This window comes from Hipposideros armiger, unplaced genomic scaffold (genome assembly GCF_001890085.2).
Source record: "Hipposideros armiger isolate ML-2016 unplaced genomic scaffold, ASM189008v1 scaffold_139, whole genome shotgun sequence".
Lineage (NCBI taxonomy): Eukaryota > Metazoa > Chordata > Mammalia > Chiroptera > Hipposideridae > Hipposideros > Hipposideros armiger.
In genome coordinates this window covers 2,361,896-2,384,677 of record NW_017731489.1, presented here as the reverse complement: position 1 = coordinate 2,384,677, position 22,782 = coordinate 2,361,896, and the positions used below count along the sequence as shown (strand labels likewise).

General features: G+C 47.8%; 1 protein-coding gene across 1 annotated transcript in view; it reads left to right on the top strand.

Moving 5' to 3' along the window:
* Positions 1 to 14,902, top strand: part of SIAH3 (siah E3 ubiquitin protein ligase family member 3) — a 61,463-nt gene extending 46,561 nt beyond the window's left edge. The window contains exon 2 of the mRNA XM_019650298.1: positions 8,938 to 14,902. Coding sequence (XP_019505843.1) covers positions 8,938 to 9,606 — 669 coding nt within the window. The 3' untranslated portion in view covers positions 9,607 to 14,902. The remainder of the gene's footprint in view (positions 1 to 8,937) is intronic.
* The last annotated feature ends 7,880 nt before the right edge of the window (positions 14,903 to 22,782 follow it).

Below are 22,782 nucleotides of genomic sequence, written 5' to 3'. Positions count from 1 at the left end.
GCTTCTGAAATTTGCATTTGCACATGTAACCATTTTTAGCAACCCACCCCTTGTCTAAGGTTATAGCACTGACTCCTAGAATAGTGACCCGTTACATGAGCCACACTATTGCCCACACCCGAGGTTATCCAGATTGCCTGAGGTTGTGCTCCCAGCATGCGAGGCCCCCCTACTGCAGTCACCCCTGCCGTCCTGAAGTCATCTTATGGAGATGTCATAGTTAACGGGGCTTCAATTAATTAAATTTTAACCTTTAAACAGCTCATATAGTCACCGGGTTTCACTTGCTAATTGCAGATATGAAAGCCCGGCTACACAAAAAGTTGCTTTTAACAAAGCCTTTCATCTACAAAGATTCATAAAACTCGTTAGCATGCTCAAAACCTCGCAGATGAAAGGCAGAGCCGAGGAGTAAATAAAGATGGAGCAGCATTCGTCTGTGGTTTGACGGCAGGCCCGCCCCTAACATTCTCAGGGCTCACGGCCAAAGTGCAAATGGAGGCCTATATACTATATGTCTAAATGCTTACAAGTAAAAATCAAGACAAGAGGCTCTTAAAATATGTCCTACCCTCCTACCTTAATAATGATCCCTTCACAATGATCTGGGTGGCGACAGCCCTCAGCCCGTAACATGTCTTACGTTCTCCCAAGTGAGACATAATCCTACACTGTGATGAATCTCACGCAAAGGCAGTGGACACAGCAGGTCACACATCCAAACTCTGCTCATATCCACCCCAAATAGTCACCCACTGGCCACACCTTATGTCTAGTGGTCCACCTTCTGTACATTGGATCCCAGAAATAGCACAGGCTGCAGGAAACTGACTCAGAGGCATTGTGTAGAGAATTTCAGGGCCCTGGATATCTGCAGCGTGATCTAGAAGGGACAGTTCATGGGCTGCGGTTGGGCACAGCCCATTAGCACCTCCTCTCATGGAGAGGGGTATAGCTGGAAGAGGGCAGTAAGCTTTGGTTGGATGGATTGAAGTTACATCTTGGTGACTGTTCACAGACAATGAAAAGGAAGCATGGGCGCACCCAGCCTCTTGTTAGGTCAATGGTCCCACTAGGAGTGGGAAGGAAACGTGGACCTAGGTCACTCTAGGAGGTGGACAGGTTCTCTGGGTTCACTCAGGAGACTGATTTTCTCAAACAACTTGTAAGAAACAGTGCTTTTGAGAGAGGGAACGCCCGAGGCTTAGCGTAATCTCTCTAAAAAGAAAAAGCAAAGAAAGTACCTCTCTGGCAGGAGAAATTGCTTCTTCACAGCTTTTATTTGATGTCCTGTGATGGCAGCAGAGCGTATGGCAGCTGAGTGTGCGTTAGCGCCCTCCTCCTGGTCAAAGCCCAGAGTATGTTCTGTGTCTCATCACCGTCGGGTTCTGGGTGAGGAGCTGCCAGGGCACCTTCCTGCTGAGCCCACAGCCATGGACTCACACACGCGCACACACACACACACACACACACACACACACACACACACACCATTTCTACAGCAGCCAAGGGACAAAGGTAAACAACAGCCTCCAGCTGAAACAAAGAGCCTGTCCGTCATGGATATGGTCCAGGACAGGGTTCCATCTATAAATTGCTCATTCATTCAAATAACAAGTAAACCAGATACTGCAAAGTACTGAATTTGCCCATCATGGGACTAAACACCAGGCAAACGACACACAGCTCCTGCTCTCAGTGCTTCCCTCCAAGCTGAGAAGGTCACGAACTAGTGATTTTCAATCCAAGTTGAAATAAGTAGTGAATTGTATGGACAGATCTTAACTGCTGCCTGACCCACAGGGCAGGGAGGGAGGCAGGCAGCACCCCCATCTTACCAAGGGCTCATGGTCTCAAACAGATGCCAGCTGGGGCCATGGCTGCCCCACCTGAATAGAACCAACGTGATCCTCATATCTGAAGCTGTCACTAATGCATCAATACGTGCTACGAATATGCATTTATTGTGTGACAGGCCCTGGGTTAGCAGTGAGGACATGGGAACGGTGCGTCCCCATTCTGAAGGCACTCAGCAGGCAGGAAAGCATGTATGTGGAAGCCAACCAGCGCCGGGCAGCCAAGGGCCCGGATCTGGGGACTAGAGAAGCGCCCTGGGAGCTCCAAGACTGAGTCCTATGTTTTGTTGTCACAATGTCACCCACATATTCCTTCCCAGCCCCTCACATAGCCAGGGACTATATTTATAAGATGACCACCTTGAGCAGCAGGCTTTTGAGACCGTAGGACCAGTGTAGACATCTGTCTTGGCCCCTTTTTACAGTTTTTCAGCCATGGACCTTGGTGTTAAAAAGTTTTGTCCACCAAACTTTTCATTTTCCTCTTTTATCATCAGTAGTACTCATTTTCCTCTTTTCTAATTTGTTAATGCATTTATAGCCCAAGATTAAAGGCTTCTGTGTGTTTGCTAACCAATGTCCCCTTGCTCAGTGTACGTAATTTTGATCACCAATAAAGAAGCTGTGTATGTAGTGACATATCAGAAGCAAAGTTTTGATACCCTTAGAAATGGCCTTCAGTCCTTGGCTCAGTGGCCAGATATAGGAACACTTAGAGATGAAGCTTCCAGACCCACCCCTAAAGTAAAGAATTTCTCTGAAATATTTTAACCAATGGTCATACCTTGAAAACTACGAATTTCATCAAAGTCCATTTCTCGCTTCTATTGGGCTGTCGGAAAAGTCAAGACGTATTTTTTCTGTTTTTCGTCGCAAAAATGCATCATGACTTTTCCAACAACCCAATTTTATGCTGCCTAACAAACTACTGACTTCACCAATGAAAACCTCTGCGGAAACGTTAATTAGCATCATCTGGTGTGGATCAGAAATGTGGATGCTAATTGAGGCAATTGTAACCGTTATCTCTGGAGTGTGGCCTTTCCGGTAAAATGTTAGGTGATCACCTCGAAGTGTGAATTCCTGATTAGGGAATTGACAGCCCCTAGAGTGCAGGCTAAAAATCTACACATTTATATCACATTCTCTCCACTAAAGTATTTTAAATAAAATTATAGATATTACCGTGCTGTCTACAGAAGACCTCATCCATCTGTGTACTGTATGACTGTCTGGGGGGCAGGAGCGTAAGATACACCTTCTAATGAAGATGTTGTATTCCCATGGATAAAAGCCCTGTTGCTGTTTTCTATCTTCGTTTCACTTAGTTCTTAACTGTTTGGAAGCGTTCCAGAGTCCTCCTGGATTTTGTGGGCTCGTGTACAGTCATGCTAGGTTTTGAGGAGAAGTGGGGAGCCAGAGCACCCCAGGAAAATGGAGTGGGCAGCACTGAGCTTTCAGCCTTGACTGTCCTCCCCAGAAACAGCGAGAAGTTTTCATGTGGCGTGGGACTTGGGAGCAGTCACAATTGTTCTCTCTCCTTAGCCGACCTGACTCCCAGCTTGGGTCAGGCCTTGACTTTGTCCCACTACTCTGCTACCTGCCCTGAAATGTTACCCCACACACCTGCTCTTCCTCCCAGAAATGCACCCATAGCATCACTGCCTTTCCCCCTTCACCCAGCACCGGAAAAACCTAGGTAATTAACTCACAAATACTCCAGCTTGAGCTAACTCAGAGCAAATGCCTTTCATCTGAAATTGGGTGCAAAATTCTCCTTCAACAGAAACACATTAGCATGGCCATGTTCCTGGAGACGGCTGCAAAGGGGAAGCCATCCTCTAAGCAACGGACACGGATGCTGGAGAAAGGGTCACGTGATGCTTCGAGGGGTGGGTTTCCCCTTTGGATGCCAGGGTTTGGAGGGATCGCCATTACCAACCATGGGAGTGTGGCTGATCCAATTAAGGAAGTGTTTTTAAATTCAATTACACCCTCAGTGGAAATGGTCTCACTAATGCTCTGGGAAAGAATTATACCCAGTCCATAAAGCCTTACATTTTAAAACCCAATTTTGCACAATATTCTAAAGGTTAATTCAAGACCTCTTCTCCAAATGGAAGTTAACTACAGCCAATGGGAAGAAGGCGTCTGTGGACTGGCTGGGGTTTATCAGTCTGTAAGAGTTCATCAGTTTTAATTAGCGTAATCACTAATGTTGCACTAACAGTTTAGTGACGGGAAGTAATTACTCACACATCCACTGTATTGGATGGAAAGATTAGAATTCATTTTCCAAAATGATTAGTGTTTTGCCAATTAAAAGAATTCCTTCTCCCTGCCAGCAGTCCTGTGACCTTGCTCACCCCAAGATCGTTTAAATAAAACATATCTTGCATCAGAAGATGGAGCAGGAAGGAAAGAAGAATTAAGGCTGTTTATTCTTGGTGCCTTCTTGGGGCTCAGCAAGCTCATGGTTCTCCATGAGTTTATATGTCTCGCTCTGTCAGCACAGTCATTCGCTTCCATCCCTTTGGATTAGACCCGCAGCTGCTTTGTTACCCTGTGGCAATTAAAAAATGAAAAGGCTAGTGGAGGACGAGGCCAAAAGGTAGCAACAGGAGAGTCTAGATGCAGTGATCACTGCTAGGGTCCGACAGCTGGACTGCTGCGCGGATTCTCGGAGGCTGGCCCCATCCTGGCGCCCCCTTAGAACAGGCTTTGTCGGTGCTGCACACGGGAGCTCCCTAAAGCTTGGCGCTGTGTCTCTTGGGTCCCCCATGGACTCCCACTGCAGACTGGGTGCTACCTTGGTACCTCAGCTCAGCTTCTAAGACTTGGACAATACGGGCTGGCTGCTCGTCATCCCCACCAGCTCCTCCATCTACCAGCCACGTGGAACTTGTCATTTCTTTTTTTTTTAAGATTTTTATTGGGGAATTGGGAGATGGGAACAGCACTGGGGAATTGGGGGAAGGGGAACAGACAAGTGCAGTCCTTTTGTTCTTCGGTCTAGTTGTGGAGGACGTTGCTTCATTGGCCCAAGTTGGCACCATCATTGCGCTCTTCCCAGGCAAGGCAGATCAGTTGCCGGCTTCTGGACGGCCACTCATGGCGGCTGCTGGCTGCTCACGCTGGCTGCTGGCTACACACGGTAGCCCATGGCAACCCACTGCAGCAGGGCATCCCAGCTCCAGGTTGAGCTGTTGTTCAGCATCTTAGCTGTAGAGGGCAGTGTCACTGGCCCTCATATGTGGGATCCGAACCGGGGCCTCCGGCATCCCAAACCAGTTCTTAACCATCGCGCCACTTGGCCAGCCTGGAGCTTGTCGTTTCTTAACCATCCCGTATTCTTTCATACCCGGCTCCGTCACACCTGCCCGTCACCCTGTGAGCACACCTTTTGCCTATTTTGTTAGAGCCTTCATTCACCCTTCACGCTTCACCAGGTGTAGATGTCACTTCACACTGACCAGAATGGCTACCTCCGCCATCGGTGCTGGCAGGGCGCCCACTGCATCCTGCATTTGTGCATTCTAGTATAATATTATTCATAATCATAGTGAGCTACTGGGGCAGGAAGAAGGACCTTACTCTGCGCACTATTCATACCCTTGCAAGTGGTAGGTGCTGTGTGCATTTTTGTCGAATGGCTTAGTAAATTGTAGGCTTAGGCCTACCCCCTACCCCCTCCTTCAGCCTCATCAAATCTCAGCCCAGGAAGCCCAGCCTGGTCAGATCAGGGAACATCACAGAGGAGGAAATGGGGACATTTGCATACAGGTGGGCATTCCCTCTTCACCTGTGCACCATTTCCAAAGGGAGCAGCCCCTTGCTGAGTGCATCTCTGGGTTCCCTTCTGGTGGGAGTCTGATTGGGTTTAGCCAGTGAGACGGCCTGGCAGGAGTTTGGAGGCAGGAAAGAAAGGGGGACTAAGGCATTTCTTCCCATCCCCTCCCTGCTTTGATTTCACATCTCTCTTGTTCACTGCGCAGAACGGGATGGAGAAGGTAGAAGGTGAATCTGGAGAAGGGCATGTGGAAAATAATCAGCCAAGAGACCGCTTCTGAGATGGGAACTTCAGGATGTTTGTCGTCATGGGTCAGCACGGAGACAGGAGTCAAGTGTGATGTTGGGCTCATGTTGGCCTGTGCTCTGCCCAGGGTTCTGCCCAGGTGTGAAGGCCAGCTGACCAGGGTAGACAGAGGTGGGCACGGACTGAGACAGGAGGCGCCAAGTCTTCACCCCAAAGCACATCTGAATGGAAACGCCATCCTGATGTAATACTTAATGTGGTTTTAAAGCTGCGTTTCATTTGACCCCCTAACAACCCTTTGAGATAAATATTTGCTGATGGGGAAACTGACTTAACACTTCTGGATGAGTAAACCGTGAATCAGACCACAGTGTGCTGGACCCAGCCTGGGACCTTCCGCGTCTGTGATCTATGTCACCTTTAGCTGATCTGGGTTCCATTCCCAGCTGCACCCCTTATGAGCTGTGTGGCCTCGGGTGAGCAACTCAGCCTCTCTATGTGTCAGTGTCTTCATTTATACGACGACATAATAGGTTTTTCTCGTAGTTGTTGTAAAGACTAAGTGAAAGAGAGAGAGGGGCTTCTCAAAAGTTGGGAGAGGGGACAGTGTTTGGGGCTTTCTATGAGACGCCAAGACCAGGTCTGCTTGAGTTTAGCAGAAGAAGCTGACCTTCTGCAGGGCCTGAGACTGATGGAAGGACCAGGGAGGGGCCCTTGCAGCTGGCTGATGGGCTGTGTGAGCCCTGGGCTTGTATAAGCCCAACACATGGGAAGAGCCCCCACCCCGGCCCTCACCCACTGACTAAATGGTACATGCTCCAGACAGCAAGTGGGAGCTAAGCCAGATTTAATTTTATTTTTTTCTTAAAAAAGGAAATTGATATTTTTCTGTGAAAAATTAAATGAAACAATTATGCACACACACAAAATAAATGCCTACTTTCCAAAGTGCCTAACGCTTAGTAGATCCTATGTGCTAGGTCCCCTCCCTGAATTTAACTCGAAAGGGTGAGTTAGACGCACTGCTCACAGGACTCTGGGACACCACCGGTTCTTCAAGGGCCTGGTGGGTGTGCAGGATGGGTGGCAGCAGACTGCCCAGTAGCTGCCATCCAGGAACAGGGCAGGAGCCGCTGGAAGGGCCCCTGTGGCCCAAACTCCAGGTCTGCAGCGTTCCCGGTGGGGAAGGGCGGGGAGGGAAGATGCAGAAACTGGCAGCTGGGTGAGCAGCTCAAGAGCAGGGCTAGTCTACCCCCACTCCTTGCCTGCAGCTCACCTCCACCACCAGTGACCATCCCAGCACGTGTGTGTGTGTGTGTGTGTGTGTGTGTGTGTGTGTGTGTCCACTGTGTGCCCTAAGAGAGACAGGAAAGAGACAAGCCAAGCCTCAGCCGCCGGCTACATGCTGAGCCCAGGGAGGTAGAAAGCCTGGCAGCGGTGAGCATGGAAGACAGACCCATGCCCTGGTCCTCTGTACCCCGAAGCCAGGTGCAGACGCAAGTGCCCGAAGGGCTTGGAGAACTAGGGCAGAAGGGACACTCTCTACCTGAGGGCAGAGCAGAGAAGGCTGTCATGTGATGGCCTCATGCCTGGAGCACCCACAGAGCTGCCACCTCCACAGAACAGCCTAGATCCTGCAGGCTAATTAAAGAACACAAGAACTCAAGGAAGGGGGTGGGGGGGGGCAGCTAGAGGCGGAGATAACTGAAGGAGGAGGAAACGCTGCTGTGCTCAGAGTCAGGAGGTGTGAAAATGAATCCCAAACTTTCACTTAGGAGCTTACGAGAGAGTTTTGTAACCTCAGGCACATTACTACAGGAAGCCTGTCTCTTCACCAGAAAACCATGAATCACAGTCCTCGGGTCACAGGGAGGACCCCTGTGAAAACCACAATTATATGCATACTAATGTCTGTGCCACCCACACCAAAACACATGGTATTGGTTTTACTCAAGGCTGTACTCCTAGCTCCTGTAGAGTCTGGCCATAGCAGCTAGTCAATAAATGTTGACTGAGACCTTATCAGAAGGTGCCATCACAACTTCTGGTGTTTGTGGGCATTGTGGACACACTGCCATGAGGAACAAAGGTCAGGAGAGTCTCAGGGTGGAGGCTGCCTGGCCCCAGTGAGCCCAGAAGGGCAGAAGTGAGCCTGATGGGGCAAAGTCCCAGGAGTCACAGGCGAGGCTCCCTCCCTGGGAACCATGACCCAACTGCACATAACCAGCCCTGTGTCCCACCAGTTGCTTTAGGACCCAAGAGAGGGGCACCCAAAACAGTACAGCCCTGATAGCACTGGAGGACAAATGGGCGTTTACTGAAATGTTGTTTTAAAAATAAAGGCATGATAAAGTAGGGGGGAATAATCCATTGACATCCAGCGCCAGCACATAAATATCAACAGTATCAAAAAGGCAAAAAAAATTTGTTTGTTCTTTACTACCAATGACCATCGTAATGCATGTTATTTGAGGGGGAAATTGCTTCTTTGTTTGAGTATCTTATTAAATAATCAGAAAGGCATAAACACTGTATTTTCTTGGACTGAGTTTCCAGAATCTCAGCCACCCAAGGTATTCACCATGCGCCTCATTTTTCTTTTGGATTTAAAAAACAAAAAGTTCCATTAGATTTGGAAAATCTGTTCTTGCAGGAGGCATCTTTGAAGAAGCTTGTTTTTAATTGGACACATTTAGGTCCTATACCAAAATGAAATGATATAGAGAAGACTTACAATTATTCAGCATCTAAATTTAGCAAAACGTCCAAAACAATTTTGTCTCCAAAATATCTGTCAAAACAGATAATAACCATTGTTGGTGAGGATGCGGACAAACTAGGACCCCCTTACGTGGCTTATAGGAATGTCAAACGGTGCTGCCACTTTGGAAAACAGTACAGCGGTTCTCCTCGCTTTGTAAGAAATAAAGTTTTCTTCACCCTGTGCCGGAGAGTCTCCTTTGAACACTTTGAACACCAGGGCAGTCTCAGCCAGGCTGGCAGGCTGGCCTCATGCCCACTAACATTCTTCTCTTTCTCTTACAGTGTGTGTCCAGCCGCCGGGCCGTCACTCAGAGCGCGCCAGAGCAAGGCAGCCGCCCCCATCACCACCTCACCCACCACCACCGTCAGCACCGCCCCCACCACCACCTGCGCCACCATGCGCACCCGCGCCACCTGCACCACCAGGAGGCAGAGCTGCACGCCGCCCAGGTGACCCCCTGCCTGTGCCCCTTGTTCTCCTGCCAATGGGAAGGCCACCTGGAGGTGGTGGTGCCCCACCTGCGCCAAACACACAGGGTTGACATCCTTCAGGGAGCCGAGATAGTCTTCCTGGCCACGGACATGCACCTCCCCGCCCCGGCTGATTGGATCATCATGCACTCCTGCCTCGGCCACCACTTTCTGCTGGTGCTTAGGAAACAGGAGAGGCATGAAGGGCACCCCCAGTTCTTTGCCACCATGATGCTGATTGGGACCCCCACCCAGGCCGACTGCTTCACCTACCGCCTGGAGCTGAACAGAAACCATCGGCGCCTCAAATGGGAGGCCACCCCCCGTTCTGTCCTTGAGTGTGTGGACTCGGTGATCACTGACGGGGACTGCCTCGTCCTCAACACCTCGCTGGCCCAGCTCTTCTCCGACAATGGCAGCCTTGCCATCGGAATCGCTATCACAGCAACGGAGGTCTGCTCCTCAGAAGCTGAGATGTGAAGCAAGAAGCCACCGGACGTTCACACGCAGCCATGCCTCCACCAAGACACTCTGCCTGTGCCCCTAGGATCTCCACATGCCAGGACTCCAGGCCCCTTTTTATTCTTCTCCTTCCTTCCTTCCCTCCCTCATTCCTTCTCTCCTTTCTTTTTTCGTCTCAGGTACTTAGAGGTATTTAGTATTTGTCTACCATGGGCATAATATTATATTATGTAAGCATCCTGTGATTCAAGGTCTTGGTGTGATGTTTGTCCTGATTAGTTGGTATAGTTTTACAGAACGTTTTCAATCCAATTCAATCAGAATGGTTATTCCCCACTACCCCCAATTCCCTTCTCCATGGCTTCCAAAACGAACAAAAGTCACTGAGACCATGAAGCAGACTGTTGGGGTTGAAAGGAGAGTTAGTGTCCAAACCGTTTCTTCTTTCTCTTTTCAGCCCATTTCAGGGCAAGCTAACTGTGAAGGGTGTGAGAATGGCAGGTTGGGGAGGGGGCCCTGGCCAGCTCAGAGATAGATTTCAGACCAAACAGACACAACTCTGGCACCTTCCCAGGAACCTCAGGGTCAGAGCTGAGCTGCTGGATGTGAGGAGTTGGCGCCTCCTCTGAAAGCCGGGGCACCGGGCTGGAGGCACCACTATGCTGAGTCCTGTGGATCGAGCCCAGGGCTCAGGGGTGGCAGCTGTTGAACCTTCTATGGCAGCCTGCCGCGGGCTTGTTCTCAGCCTGTGCCATCTTTTCTGGCTCTACAATCAAAGTCCTCAAGTTTTTGGTGCTTTCATGAAAATGACTTTGCCCTCCCTTGAACAGGTAGTAAAAAGGGATGGGCAAGGTGTGGGAAAGAGAAACAGCTGAAAAACAAAGGATGCCATTACTCTACTCGCCTCCCTCTGGGAGGGCACTTGCTCCTCAGAGAGTTTTATTATCGTGTTATAAATCCATCAGTCCTCTCATTAGTGTGGAGCACTGTTGTACCATGCAAAGAACCCACTGTGCTCTTGATACCTCATCAACCAGGACCACAGCTCACCGTCAAACACAAGCAACGTGGGGACTGTGCCCAGGGCCTCTGACCTGGAGAGCTGGCCCAGTCCCTCGTACACCTGGGAGGGTCCTCTTTCCGTTCCTCAGTTTCTGAAATGCTCAGAGGGCCCCATTTAGCACACAGACATTCTCACTGGTAAAGTATGTATTCGGCACCCGTCGGAAGCTGAATGAAAGTCCACACTGCCTCTGTGCAGATAACTTTCTCTTTGCTTGTCAGAACAATTCATAAACATCTACTTGTGGACGTCTATTGCATATTTGAAGATAGGCTTGTTGAGTCAACCTTGTCTCCTCTGTCCAAGGGTGAAGACCTGTAGGCCTTCCCAGTAGGCCCTCTTCTGCTTCCTTGTCATTTTTGTTCTCCCCTAGGCCACTCTCCAGTCACTGCAGAGACAAGGCGCCCAAACCCCACACAACACTCATTAGAACTGAGTGGGCCTTTTGCCAACCTAATGTTTCTCTCTGCCTCATTTCTTCACCCCGTCCACCTCTGCTGGGTCCTGGCAGGCCTCCCAGTGAGTACTTAGTTTCAGGCAGTTTGCCCTGACTGCCCATCAGCAACCTTTTCCCCACCAAAAACGATCGATCCTAAAACACAACACGCTTCTCTAATGGCCAGGTAACCTCTAGCCTCCCGGGCTGCCCACCCACAGCTCCAGCACCAGCAGGGTGGTGCCACTCGACAGGAGATCTAATAATGGAGCTCCCTCTGGTCACATGGTAATGGCTGCATCCCTCGGGCTCAGGCTTCCTTCTGTTAGAGCTCTAGGGAGCCAGTAAATATTGTCACTGATGGAGCAAACATCAGGCCAGCAGTCCCAAGGAAAAGGCTGTCACCTCCTTTCCCTTAGCACTGTCAGAACACTCTACCCGGGCACCGGCTGCCCCCCGCCAACCACACGGATGGTCAGGAGCGAGCTGAGGCTGTTGAGTCTCTTGGTTCCTCCGTTTGTCCCCAGGCCCTTCGCTAGCACCTAAGACCTCCTTGGCTGCGAGTTGCTATGTCTGGGATCCACAGTTCCTCCCCTGGTTTCTGGTACCCAACCACCATGCTAACATGTGTGTAGCATCACAGGTGCCCCAGATAAACAAACAAAACCTCAGTAGGAATGTGACTAGTGTTCACACGCCTTAGGACTCCTACAAACACCACCTCGGCCTTCCTGTTGTGCCAAGTTCCCTGAGCCAAACCAGGAATAAAGTAAGGTTATTGTTATTGCACACTGTATTGTGAATATGTGATCCCAGACAGGAACTATGTTTAGTTCTTACAAACCAAATTTAGAACAAAGGGTAGAAATGTGTTATTTTTGTCCATCTATGGTGCTGCCAAGAAGGCCTTTCTCTCCATATCCATATGTGAAGAATTGAAGAAAAAAGAGCCAACCAAAAACAATGAGTAGGAATAGAGAATGGTACCAACAAAGCACGTTGGCACCATTCTTTATAGTCACAAAGGGCCCCTTCATTTGAGTCTCAGGTTAATCTCTATCAGAATCTTCAATTTCCTAAAAAAAAAAAAAATAGAGGTTCAGAGACATGAAATGATCTTCTTGAAGTCACACATCATGGGGTTGGAACCACAACTAGAACTTGATAAATTGACTGCAAACTTGGTGTTCTTGCAATAGGAAGACTGACTCAAAATATTCAGCAACGTCCCCACCTCATTGGTGGCCTGTGGGCCTGAGGGTCAGCTGGGTCTTGGTCCCAGGATACTTGGGGCAACAGGAAGAGAGATCTGCTTCAAGAGGCACCTCAGCCTGAAGAACTGGCCAGTCTCTCAGCAGGGGACATGTGGAGCCCTCAGGCCCGTTTCTTGGTCCATCACCCACTCCTGGCTCATGCTGAGATTCCCAGGAGTTATCCTGTGCAGAGCCCTGGGACCTGGTTGCCTTGTTCCCACCCAGGTGTTGATTTAATGACATCCTCTAAATACCTGCATTTAAAAAGCAGGCCTAGAGAGACAGTAGCACTTAATAGCAAAAACTAAGATACCAGTATTTGAACTTCGGGTATCTGTAAAAATGATTTTTTCAGGAGGTATGGAGAGGACATTTCTGCCCCTCAGGCTGACTACATAAATGGTTGATGCAGAAGTAAAGGTCAGATCATACAAAGAAGGTTGTCTTCAAGAATCAGACTCTGTGTGATCTTACATCTGAGATAGATCCCATCATTACCTGCGGTTACTGTGGACATTTTAGAAATAGATCAGGTTCATAAAAATAATAGTAGTACTCACAGTTACCATTTGTTGAGGGTTTACTATGTGACCCAGTAGTCTAACGATTTAGTGTATAGTACCTCATTGAATTCCCATAGCAAACGTATAAAGCAACTACATCATTGTACCCATGAGACACTTGAGCTAAGAGAGGTTAGACACTTGTTTAAGGTCACACAGCTAGCACACGGTAGAGCTGGGCCTGAAACCCAGCACGTCTAGCTACGAAGTCCAGGCTTCTGACCAATATCAACCATGTCATTTCAATGAACCCGTGGACCCGAGGCTTAGAAGGACCAGTCAGAAAGTCTGAATGGCACAGAGGCCTTCAGTATGTTAGTACTAAATGTGCTCTTTCATTTCTCCCTTTTCTCCCTCTTTCCCTAGCCCAAGACAGAGTGCTGTGCTAGAGGTGGCTTGTAGACCAGTTGTTAAAATTTTTTTAGGAATTTTGTGAGCCAGTTGTTAAGCACAGCCATGATTAGAAATTAAATTATATAAATTTACAATTATTTATATTAAAACACAAAGGTAATAAATACTCAAAACTCATCCCTTCCTAATTATTTCACTACTTTTTTATTTTCTGCACTCTACAGGTTGTTTCCATCTATCATATCTGCATGGTGAACATACTATAGAATGATGTCCTACAGCCTATCTCCCAAGTCCACGTTTAGTGAGATAGCTTGAAATTGGCCATGATGGTAGTATTTATAGCAACATGGTAGTTTATAGCATAAACTAGGGCTTTTCCCCTCAGAGAGCTGATTGTTAAAGCATGACCAGCACATCACTATCTAGACACTTTGGATTCATACAGCTGGGTGGAAACTTTAGAAGGGTGACTTTCATAGAGCATGACTTCCCAAAACCGGCCAGCCCAATCCAAAAAGGAAAACCAAGCTCTCCCAAACTAGAATCTCCTGTTACTTGTTCTTATAGGTCATCTTTCTTATTTCTACATGTAGACAAAAACCCAATCTGAAAAGGTATTTTACTTTGAAATTAGAGATTGGAAATATGCAACATCTGAGAAGGGCACAGTGAGCAGTGGTTTGAAACATCACTTCAAATGTGTGACCACAGAAGTAGGACTCGTCCATAGCCCAAAGCTGAGAGACAGGGAAAGGGAATAAGTCAAGAGATGCGTCACCTAAAGGACAGAGCCCAGCGCCTTACCCTCCTACTCTGGCTATTACACTTCATTGCAACCCAACAAGGACCCTGTTCTTTGTCCAGAGCCTACCCAGAGCAATACTCTTTCTAAATTAAGGGCACGGTTCCTGCTAGGATAAAAACCACAGGAAGCTGCAGGCTAAGTGCCTTGAAGCAGGCAGAAACTCCAAGGTCAACAGTGAATCAGTGACTCTGATCCCAGTGGTTTCAATGAAAGGTATGGACGAGGTGAGGCTTGCTGTAGCTTCCACTTGGGTCCAATTTCTGGTGGAAGGGGAAGGGACTGTGGACTGGACATCCAAGAATTATTCTCTGGTTCAAGTTCAGCTACAAATAGCATCAAAGGAAGAGCAGGGTCTTCTAGTAGATTGTTAGACCTTCAGATGATTTGTTCAGAAAATTTCCTTCAAGAACTGGTGCATTGTCAGTTGTGTTAACCTGGAGAAGGGTCAGCCAAGAAAAACTTCTCTGACGAGAGATGCAAGAGGACTGTTGTAGATAAGCATTGATTTCCCCCCCCCCAAAATCAGGTTATCACATATGTTACCTACACGGGTTAGCGTTTGTCTTTTCCAATATGTATGAAAATACTTTACCTTGAGTGGTATACTATAAACATTCCCCTCCCCTCCTTTTTTTTTTACCTTTTTTCTAGAGGTATGGAGATAAGAATGAGAAAGGTAATCGAGGATCATTCTACTTGATGTAAACTGATGTATGTACAATTTTCTAGGCTTTCTGATGATGCTAAAGACAAGAAGCAGCAGCAAACTGAGAGTGCAACTCTATCTCTACCCTGTCTCCCATGAAAAAATGTCATTAAATTGCATTTGATATTGTTTCCTTGAACCCTTCCAAGTTGTTTTTTGTTGTTGGGGGATCTTTCTCCCCACAGGCTACTGTGCAACATGAGGGAACAGAAATGAAACACTACAAGGGAAAATACAATTATCAGAAATTCACCAGCTGCCACTTTTGACTTATGTTTCATTATCTTCCCCCCCTTTTCATTTTTGCTTCCATTTTAAAGTTATAATTGGATATAAGAAAGAAAGTGCCAGTGGAGGTGAAAAAAAGTCCTGGCAGCTCGTGTGCCCCAGCACTATTTCAGCACATGGTGCTGCCCCGAGAAGAGGGAGCGAGCCTCCGGCACTGGGTTGCAGAGAAAGAAACAGGCCCTCACCTCTCAGCACCCTCCCTCCCAGCGCCCCTTATCTCCCCTCTCCCCTGCCTGACAACAGTGATCCTGAAATTTCCTTCTGGGCCTATCAGATCAGTTGTCAAGGGAGAGCGGCAGGGTTTAATTCTTTAATCTCAGGCTACTGTTACTTACTCGCAAGATCAGGACTGAGCAAGGGTTCTAATCCTATTGCCTGTCAAGTCATTTTAACGTCTATCTTCTTCCCTACCTTCTTATTCCTGGAGCCTGTTTCCTGCTCTCACAGAGGCTTATAGAGAATGCCTTGAATTGATCTGAGCGATCAAAACTGACAGCAGGGCCAGCATGAATATTCATGAGCCAGATTGTTCTCAGGCCAAGTCCTCCTTCTTGGGACAATTCTGTACCCATCCGGTCCCAGATATTTGCCCCTCCTTCCCAAAAGCCCTCAAAGACACACTAGAGATCAACTCTGCTGAAAGGAGAGCGAAACCGACTGCCTGAAATTCAGCAAGGGGGGAGGCCCAGTCCAGGCTCCATTCTGAGACCTAGAGTCTTAGTTCCCAAACTTTAGTGTACTTAAGAATTATCCAGAAAATTTGATTTCTGGGCCCTGGAACCAGAGATTCTGACTCAGGAGGTCCACAGTGCAACCAGGGTTCTGATTTTTAACACTCTCCCCACGGGATTCTGCCAGGGGTGCTTGGCTGACCATTAGATTCTCAAATCCAGAGCTAAGCACACTGGTGAGAAAGGGGCCACAGAAAACAAAGGAGCAGATAAAGTCACCTGAAGAAGAGAGCGGGTCTTTCTGCAAGAGGGAGGAAGGCAGGAAAGAAGGTGACGGAGGTGTCCATGGGTACATTGTGATGGAGAAGCAGGAAGTGGGGGGAGCAGAGGGGAGCTGAAAGGGCGTGCCCTCGGACCAAGGCGGGCTGAGAACTCCAGTCTTCTGTCCTTTGGGGATGGAGGTGGAGGGCGGTGGGGGCAGGAGCCAGACAAGCAGCTGTGCAGGCAGGATGCTGGAGCTGGCCAGCCACGACCCATGACCGGGGCTGGCTGACGGACGGCAGTGTGGCATGGTCCCCAGTGCTGAGTATCACACAGCCTGGTGTGATGAAGGGACTGCGTAAATTTCCCTGTGATCACAGAAGGGGCTTATCCTGTAAATCCCACCAGGTCAGGATGATAAGTCATATTTAAATCTCTGCCCCTGGCCCTGACAGGGAGTTACCAACCAAATCACCGGCGAGGCATTTATATCTCCTGCAAATCTCTCTGGAGTGCCTGAGCAGGGGTCACCATTTCAGGGCCATCTGTGGGGAATGTGAATTATCATGATAGGCCGCTTTCCCCAGCAGCTCAGAGCTAAACCCCACGGAAGCCTTGCTTATGGTGAGAGCAAAGGAAATCGCTGGACTAGTTTCTGATCAGCCTGGAGACAGACAAGATGTACTCTGCACACCTGCTCCAAAGGGGCCGGTGGGAAAAGCACCTGATCAGGATCAAAGCTGGGGCCTGGAGGTCATCGAATTTTCCAATCTCTCTGCCTCTTCCTGGGTTCCAATTCAACATTCACTGATATACAGGAGATATGCAGTTCTTGAATTTTAGGTCTGACTTGACAGATGATCCTGAGAATTACAGATTTGAAAAATAAAAGGCAATTAAACAGAAAATTAAGCACCCAATACATTCAAATGCTCCCAGATCATTCAAAAGGTGAGCCCACCATATACCCTAGGTCCTGCTTCCTGCAAACAGTGACAGAAGGTCTGGATCCATCAGCAAAACTCAAGGAAGTTCTCCTGAAAGTCTGTGTCCACCCTTTGAACATCCAGCTCTGCACCTATGAACCCAGGAAAGGTGCGCTGTAGACAGAGAAGCGTCAGAAAGACCGTTATCACCAGGGCCGTTTTAGAGAAGAGGCCACTCCCCGCAGGGAGGCTCAGCTGGAGAATGGGGCCCCCCCGGGGAGTGGGCTGAGAACAGGGCTGTTCCACACAATACAGGGAACCCAGTTCGATCTGAATTTCAGATACATAACAGCAACAAAAAAATTTTTAGTGTATCTTGTGCAAAATTTGGAACATAGTTATACTTCAAAAGTATTTCTTGTTTACCTGAAATTCAGATTGAACTGGGTGTCCCGTATTTTCATATGCTAAATCTGGCAAACCTAGGAGAAAAAAGTCCTTAAAGTGCATTCATTTTATTATGGATGCAGATTGCTACCCCCAGCAAGCACTCAGGAGGGAGGGGCCCCTCTTGCTAACTCTGCCCCCAGCCTGGGGACCCTAGAGTGTGTCCCACACCCTCTGGCCAACAGGATTGGCGGGGCCATTTTCTTAGGCCCCACCACCACATCCAGGGGCCTGTTTTCTGAGTGGACGCTGCTGGGCTGGAACTTGCCTCTGCTTTTTAACAAGAGCAGGGTGGCTTCAAACCCCAGAGCCTCAGGGGCACTTGGGTAGAAGGAAGTCATGACCATTTAAAATAGTCCCAAGTCTCTGAGTGCCACTGAGAAGAGCTTTTCAGGACAGGATGTGCGGGTGCCTTCATCTCAAGCAACGAAATATTACTGACTGCTTGCTGGATGTTGAGGTCGCCGGAGGAGGAAAGGGAAGAGGAGAGCTGGGTCCGCCCTCAAGGAACTCCCAATGTACTCTGGGAGACGGAACAAACGTGCTAACACCTGCCTCAAGCCACTGTCAAGCGCTCCAGCACTTTCTAAGCAGCAGCCCAGGAGCAGAGGATGGGTTTGGCCAGTAAGGACATGATGAGCCCAGGTATACTTAGACAGCTTATGACTTCTGGCAATAAGAACAGCTTGTTCGGTGCAGGTCCCCTGAGCCCCAATTCCAATAGGATGATGCAGTGAGGGCCGGGCATCGCCTGTGCACAGAGTGGGGTGCATTCAAGGGAGGAGCCCTGAGATTAGGAGACTCTGATCTTACATGGGGTGGCTAGCAAACCTGCCCACCCTCCCCTCTGGGAGGGGGGAACACCTCTATCTTTACTATCCAGGAAGATAAATAAATTTGCTCTAGAAGGAGTCACTGTCTATGCTTATGTTAACATCCCTGAAAAGATAGTACTGAAGTAAGTTGGCCGTTCATGCCTGTACATGTAGAAACATGAGAGACTCATGGACAACGGTCTACCAACAGTATAATACAGAGTTAATGAAATGATTAGGACCTTAACGGGCATGGTTTGATGAAGAGCTTGATGGAGCTGACATAGTTAAAGAGGAAGTACTTGAGATTCGTCCCTGAAGAACTTGTAATATTCAAGACTAGCAGCACATTTTATCTGCTAAAATAGGGATTGACAAACTCTTTCTATAAAGGGCCAGCTCATAAATAGTTTAGGTTTTGCAGACCATATGCCCACCATTGCAACTCTTCAATTCTGCCACTGTAGTGTGAAAGCAGTCATAGACCATACCTAAACGAATGAGTATGCCTGCAAATAAAGTTTTATGGAAACTTTATTTACAAAAACAGGCAGCCAACTGGATTGGTCCTACAAGCTAGTTTATAGACTCCTGCACTAGAACACACAACAATTAGCATCCACAGAGATGCAGTGGGATAATCAAATGTCGGAAATGCTGGAAGGGATTCATTCGAGGGGAAGAGATTTGGAAGAAGAAGCAGCGAATGATGAAAAGAATGAAAGAGGAAATATCTACACTACATAATTCCTAGTGTGCTTTATCACTCTGACATTCCACAATTGTTTAGGGACTTGGTAGAGTAACTACAAACTATACAGGTATTTTGAGCTTTCTCCCAAATATAAGAATGAAGCTAGGGGCAGCCGGTTAGCTCAGGTGGTTGGAGCACAGGCTCATAGCACCAAGGTTGCCGGTTTGATTCCCACATGGGCCAAGGAGCTGCACCCTCCAAAACTAGATTGGGGACAACTGCTTGACTTGAAGCTGATGGGTCCTGGAAAAACACACTGTTCCCCAATAAAATTTCTTAAAAAAAGAAAAAAAAGAAGTTAGAGTCTTGTTACAATCTTAATCTACGTATTCACCTCCAAGATTCTAGAAGAACTAGAAATTTCTAGAAGGCCATGGTGAGCCTTACTTGTGATAGTTCCTATGTTCTCTAGACTAAATGATGAAAGGGACTTTGGGCCTGATGGTCAGTGGCCTTTCTATAATACCAGGATTAAGTCTTCATTATAACAATGATGGGTCAGGGAGGGCATTGATGGATAATTCTACAAGAAACTTTCTTGAGGCAGAAGACAGTAAAAAAACAAGTGTCTGTCTTGGGAAATCCAGTTCATCATAAGAGAAAAAGCCTTTGGCATACGACAGACACAATGTGATGCTGCTCAAATATCTTCTTTTCCAGTGTTTTAAGATGTGCCCAGGTTTGATTGAATCAGGTATGGTAAGAAGACAGAGACAACACAACTACCTTTGAAAGAAAAGGTTATTACTTCAAATTCCCAAGAGGAGGGAGGGTACTCCATGCCACACAGGGCCACACAAGAAAGCAGGGCTGACCAGGAGGTAGGAGGGGTGAAGGGAAAGCATCAGTGGCAAAAGCTTGTATTGTAGTTTTTTCATGGGAAGGAAAGGGTGAGGCAGAGTAAGCAGCTGAGCAGTTTAGCGTTGGCTATTTGGATCATTTCAGTGGGCTCTAGGCTACAGGATGGTCTCCATCCCGCACGTGACTCTGGGGTGATTTAGGGCAGGGGACAGTGTGTTCTGGACTTCAGGAGCCTGATTACAACAGGCGCGCTGGGGTGTGGGTTCGGGATTGGCTGGTTTGCATGTCAGAGGCACGCTCACAGCAAGTTGTTTGCTATCTCAGGAATTAGCTAGCTGACTGTGGAAGGGGCAGTCCCTTTTTGGTTCCTCAAGGCCCCAAGGTAAATAAAATATAGAAAACAAAACACATGATTCAAACACGTAGCTCCTGGAAATTTTTCTCTAAGTGTCTAGACAGAAGAAATTACAGCCTAAACGTGCCTGAATGTCTTGGAGAAGGCCATGTGGGCTGAAAGAGTTGTAATCTTTATGGAAGATTTTCTCTTCATACTTGGGTGGCTACTGCACAAGCTGTGGATGAGGCCTGAACTTCGGCACTGGGAGCAACAGGGCTTAGAGACAGAAAACAGCCTTTGAAGATGACAGCAATTTGTAAGGAAGTATTCAGCCTTTAGCCTGGGGCACAGTGCCTTCTGTAGTTGTGCAGTGCATAGTCTGTACAGCTGTACACGGTAGCCCCGAGTGGGAACCACCCAGGACACATGGCAAAGGGGGGAGGGGTGTACAGTCAAGATTTTTAGTTGCAGACAATGACATCTACTTTAGTTTAAGCAGAAAATGAATTAGGGAGTTCACAGGAGGACCAGAGAGGAGGGAACGCCCAGCTGCAGCGCAGAACTCTCCTAGCTGACGTACGCTGCTGTTGCCCTCTGCTGCTCAACACCTTGACGCCAGGGACCAGGCACTAGGGACAGAAACTCTGCCCCAGCTGCCCCAGAAAGTGGAAGGGTAGCAGGGCATGCCACCCAAAACATCGCTGTAGAAGTTCAGGACATGCCACCCCAAAATATGCCCCTTTGCTTTTTTGATTGTGTTGAGTTGTAGGCACTTAAAAATCAGCAAATGCAGGAAGAGGCTTGCTCTGAACTGCCCTTATCTGCCTATAGACAGATCCTCCAGAAGGAACTCAGCTGTCAAAGGTCCCTTCCCTGGCAATTTCACCAACGAAGAAACAGTGTCTTGTCATGGGAGAAGAGGCTACAAGTCGATGCCACACTCGGACAAAGTTTCTCATAAACTGTCCTACCTCTCATCTATTCTTCTAATCTTTCCCTTAAAATCATTTCTGCTCCCCTAAGAGGCTTCTGTCCCCTCTCCCCCTTTCCCTATTAAGAGGGCACTGAATCCTGAGTCCTAAGCCACCCAGGGAGTTACTCATTTTTCCTGGGCATCTCCCATGTGTGAATAAGGCACACATGTCAATAAGCTTCTCTTAGTTTTCCTCGTTAATCTGTCTTTTATTACGGGAGTCTCAGCTAAGAACTCAGAAGGGTAGAAGCAACAATAGTTTTCCTCCCCTGTCACCATGCTCGCCAGAGAGCAAGTCCCTCACGTGAACAGTCCTACATGCCAGGGAACCGGAAATAGAGGTCTCAGTTTTGGAGCTTTTTGCTCAGGAAGGTGAACTGAAAGGGGATTGAAGTATAAGCAAGCCACGTCACACTGTCATGGCGAAGAATGAGAGGTGTAGAGTTTCAGGACCCAAACTGAGGGTTAGAAGCAGGTTCCACTGGGATTATCGCCCGAGTTCTGGGTGGTACCCATGCTGGTGTAAACTGGGAAACAAGGGGTGAGTAATCTGAAGCAGCAGCAAAACGCTTTCAGTAGACTGCATTTTGCCAATAGAACTTCTTCCTGAAAAACTGAACTAAATCACATACTAAGTGCCGCATATAATATTTATTACTTTAAGCACCCCATTGTGAATCCTTTGGCAAAGTGAATAATCGTCCTTCTATATATCTTTCACATGAAGCTACATTTAATATATGGAGCTTTCTCAAATCAAGGTATACCATCCCCTTGGAGCCTGTAAAAGAACGGAACATCGCAAATCTCATGAAAGGAGGCCATAAAAAGTCACATTTTTGACATAACAGGCATGACATGACATAACTGCAAATGTAAAACTGGCAACCGTCACTGCCATCGTTAAGCTCCCTGCCTTCCAAATTAAGAGCTGGAACTCATCTGCTCGGTCGCGGTGGGAAAGACTGCATGGCCCTCATGCCAGGATGTATCTGTTTAGTGGTCGAAGTCCTCTGAGTATCAGTTCCAACGTAGATCACGGGCCGCGACCGCAGGTGTGCTGTAAATACTCACCAAGGTACTGGATGGGAGGTGTGGGTACTTCATGCTCCCATACAATGTAGCACACGGATGATAATTAACGCTCCACACCATCCCCCACATCTGAAGCAGACTTGCTATGATGGCAACCACTCTGACTTCTGACCTCTTTTTTTTTTTTTTTGCCCGGAGAGCCAGAGGCCAAAACCACACATTAGGGAAGAGGTCTTCCAGCTTCCTCAGATCTCAGCTCATAATAGAGATAGGTCCTTTTTAATAGATTCACATGCTTTCCCTCCAGTGCCTTGTCAAATAATAGCACAAAGCAATAAAGAAGGAGTCCACACTCGCACGCATCTCACTAGTCCAACCATGGGGAGGGGGCATGTTTATTACTCTGTGTGGAGCAGACTCCAATTATTTATGGACCATTTAGATGCAAATGTATCGCTCAGTTAGCATACATGCTGCATATGCAGACAATTGAGCCAAACAATGGCTCTATAAGGACATTCCCACAGAATCTTCAAATATCAACTGTGCCTTTGCAAAGGGGGTTTGGATTTTCTCTGAATTGATCAAACTTGACAAGTAATTTCTACCTAATGTTCAGGCTAGCCTCTTCTCTCTTCACCATCTGCAGGTGAGAAATCCTATTTTCTGCTAGTGATGAAATAACGCAAAAGGCTACAGACGC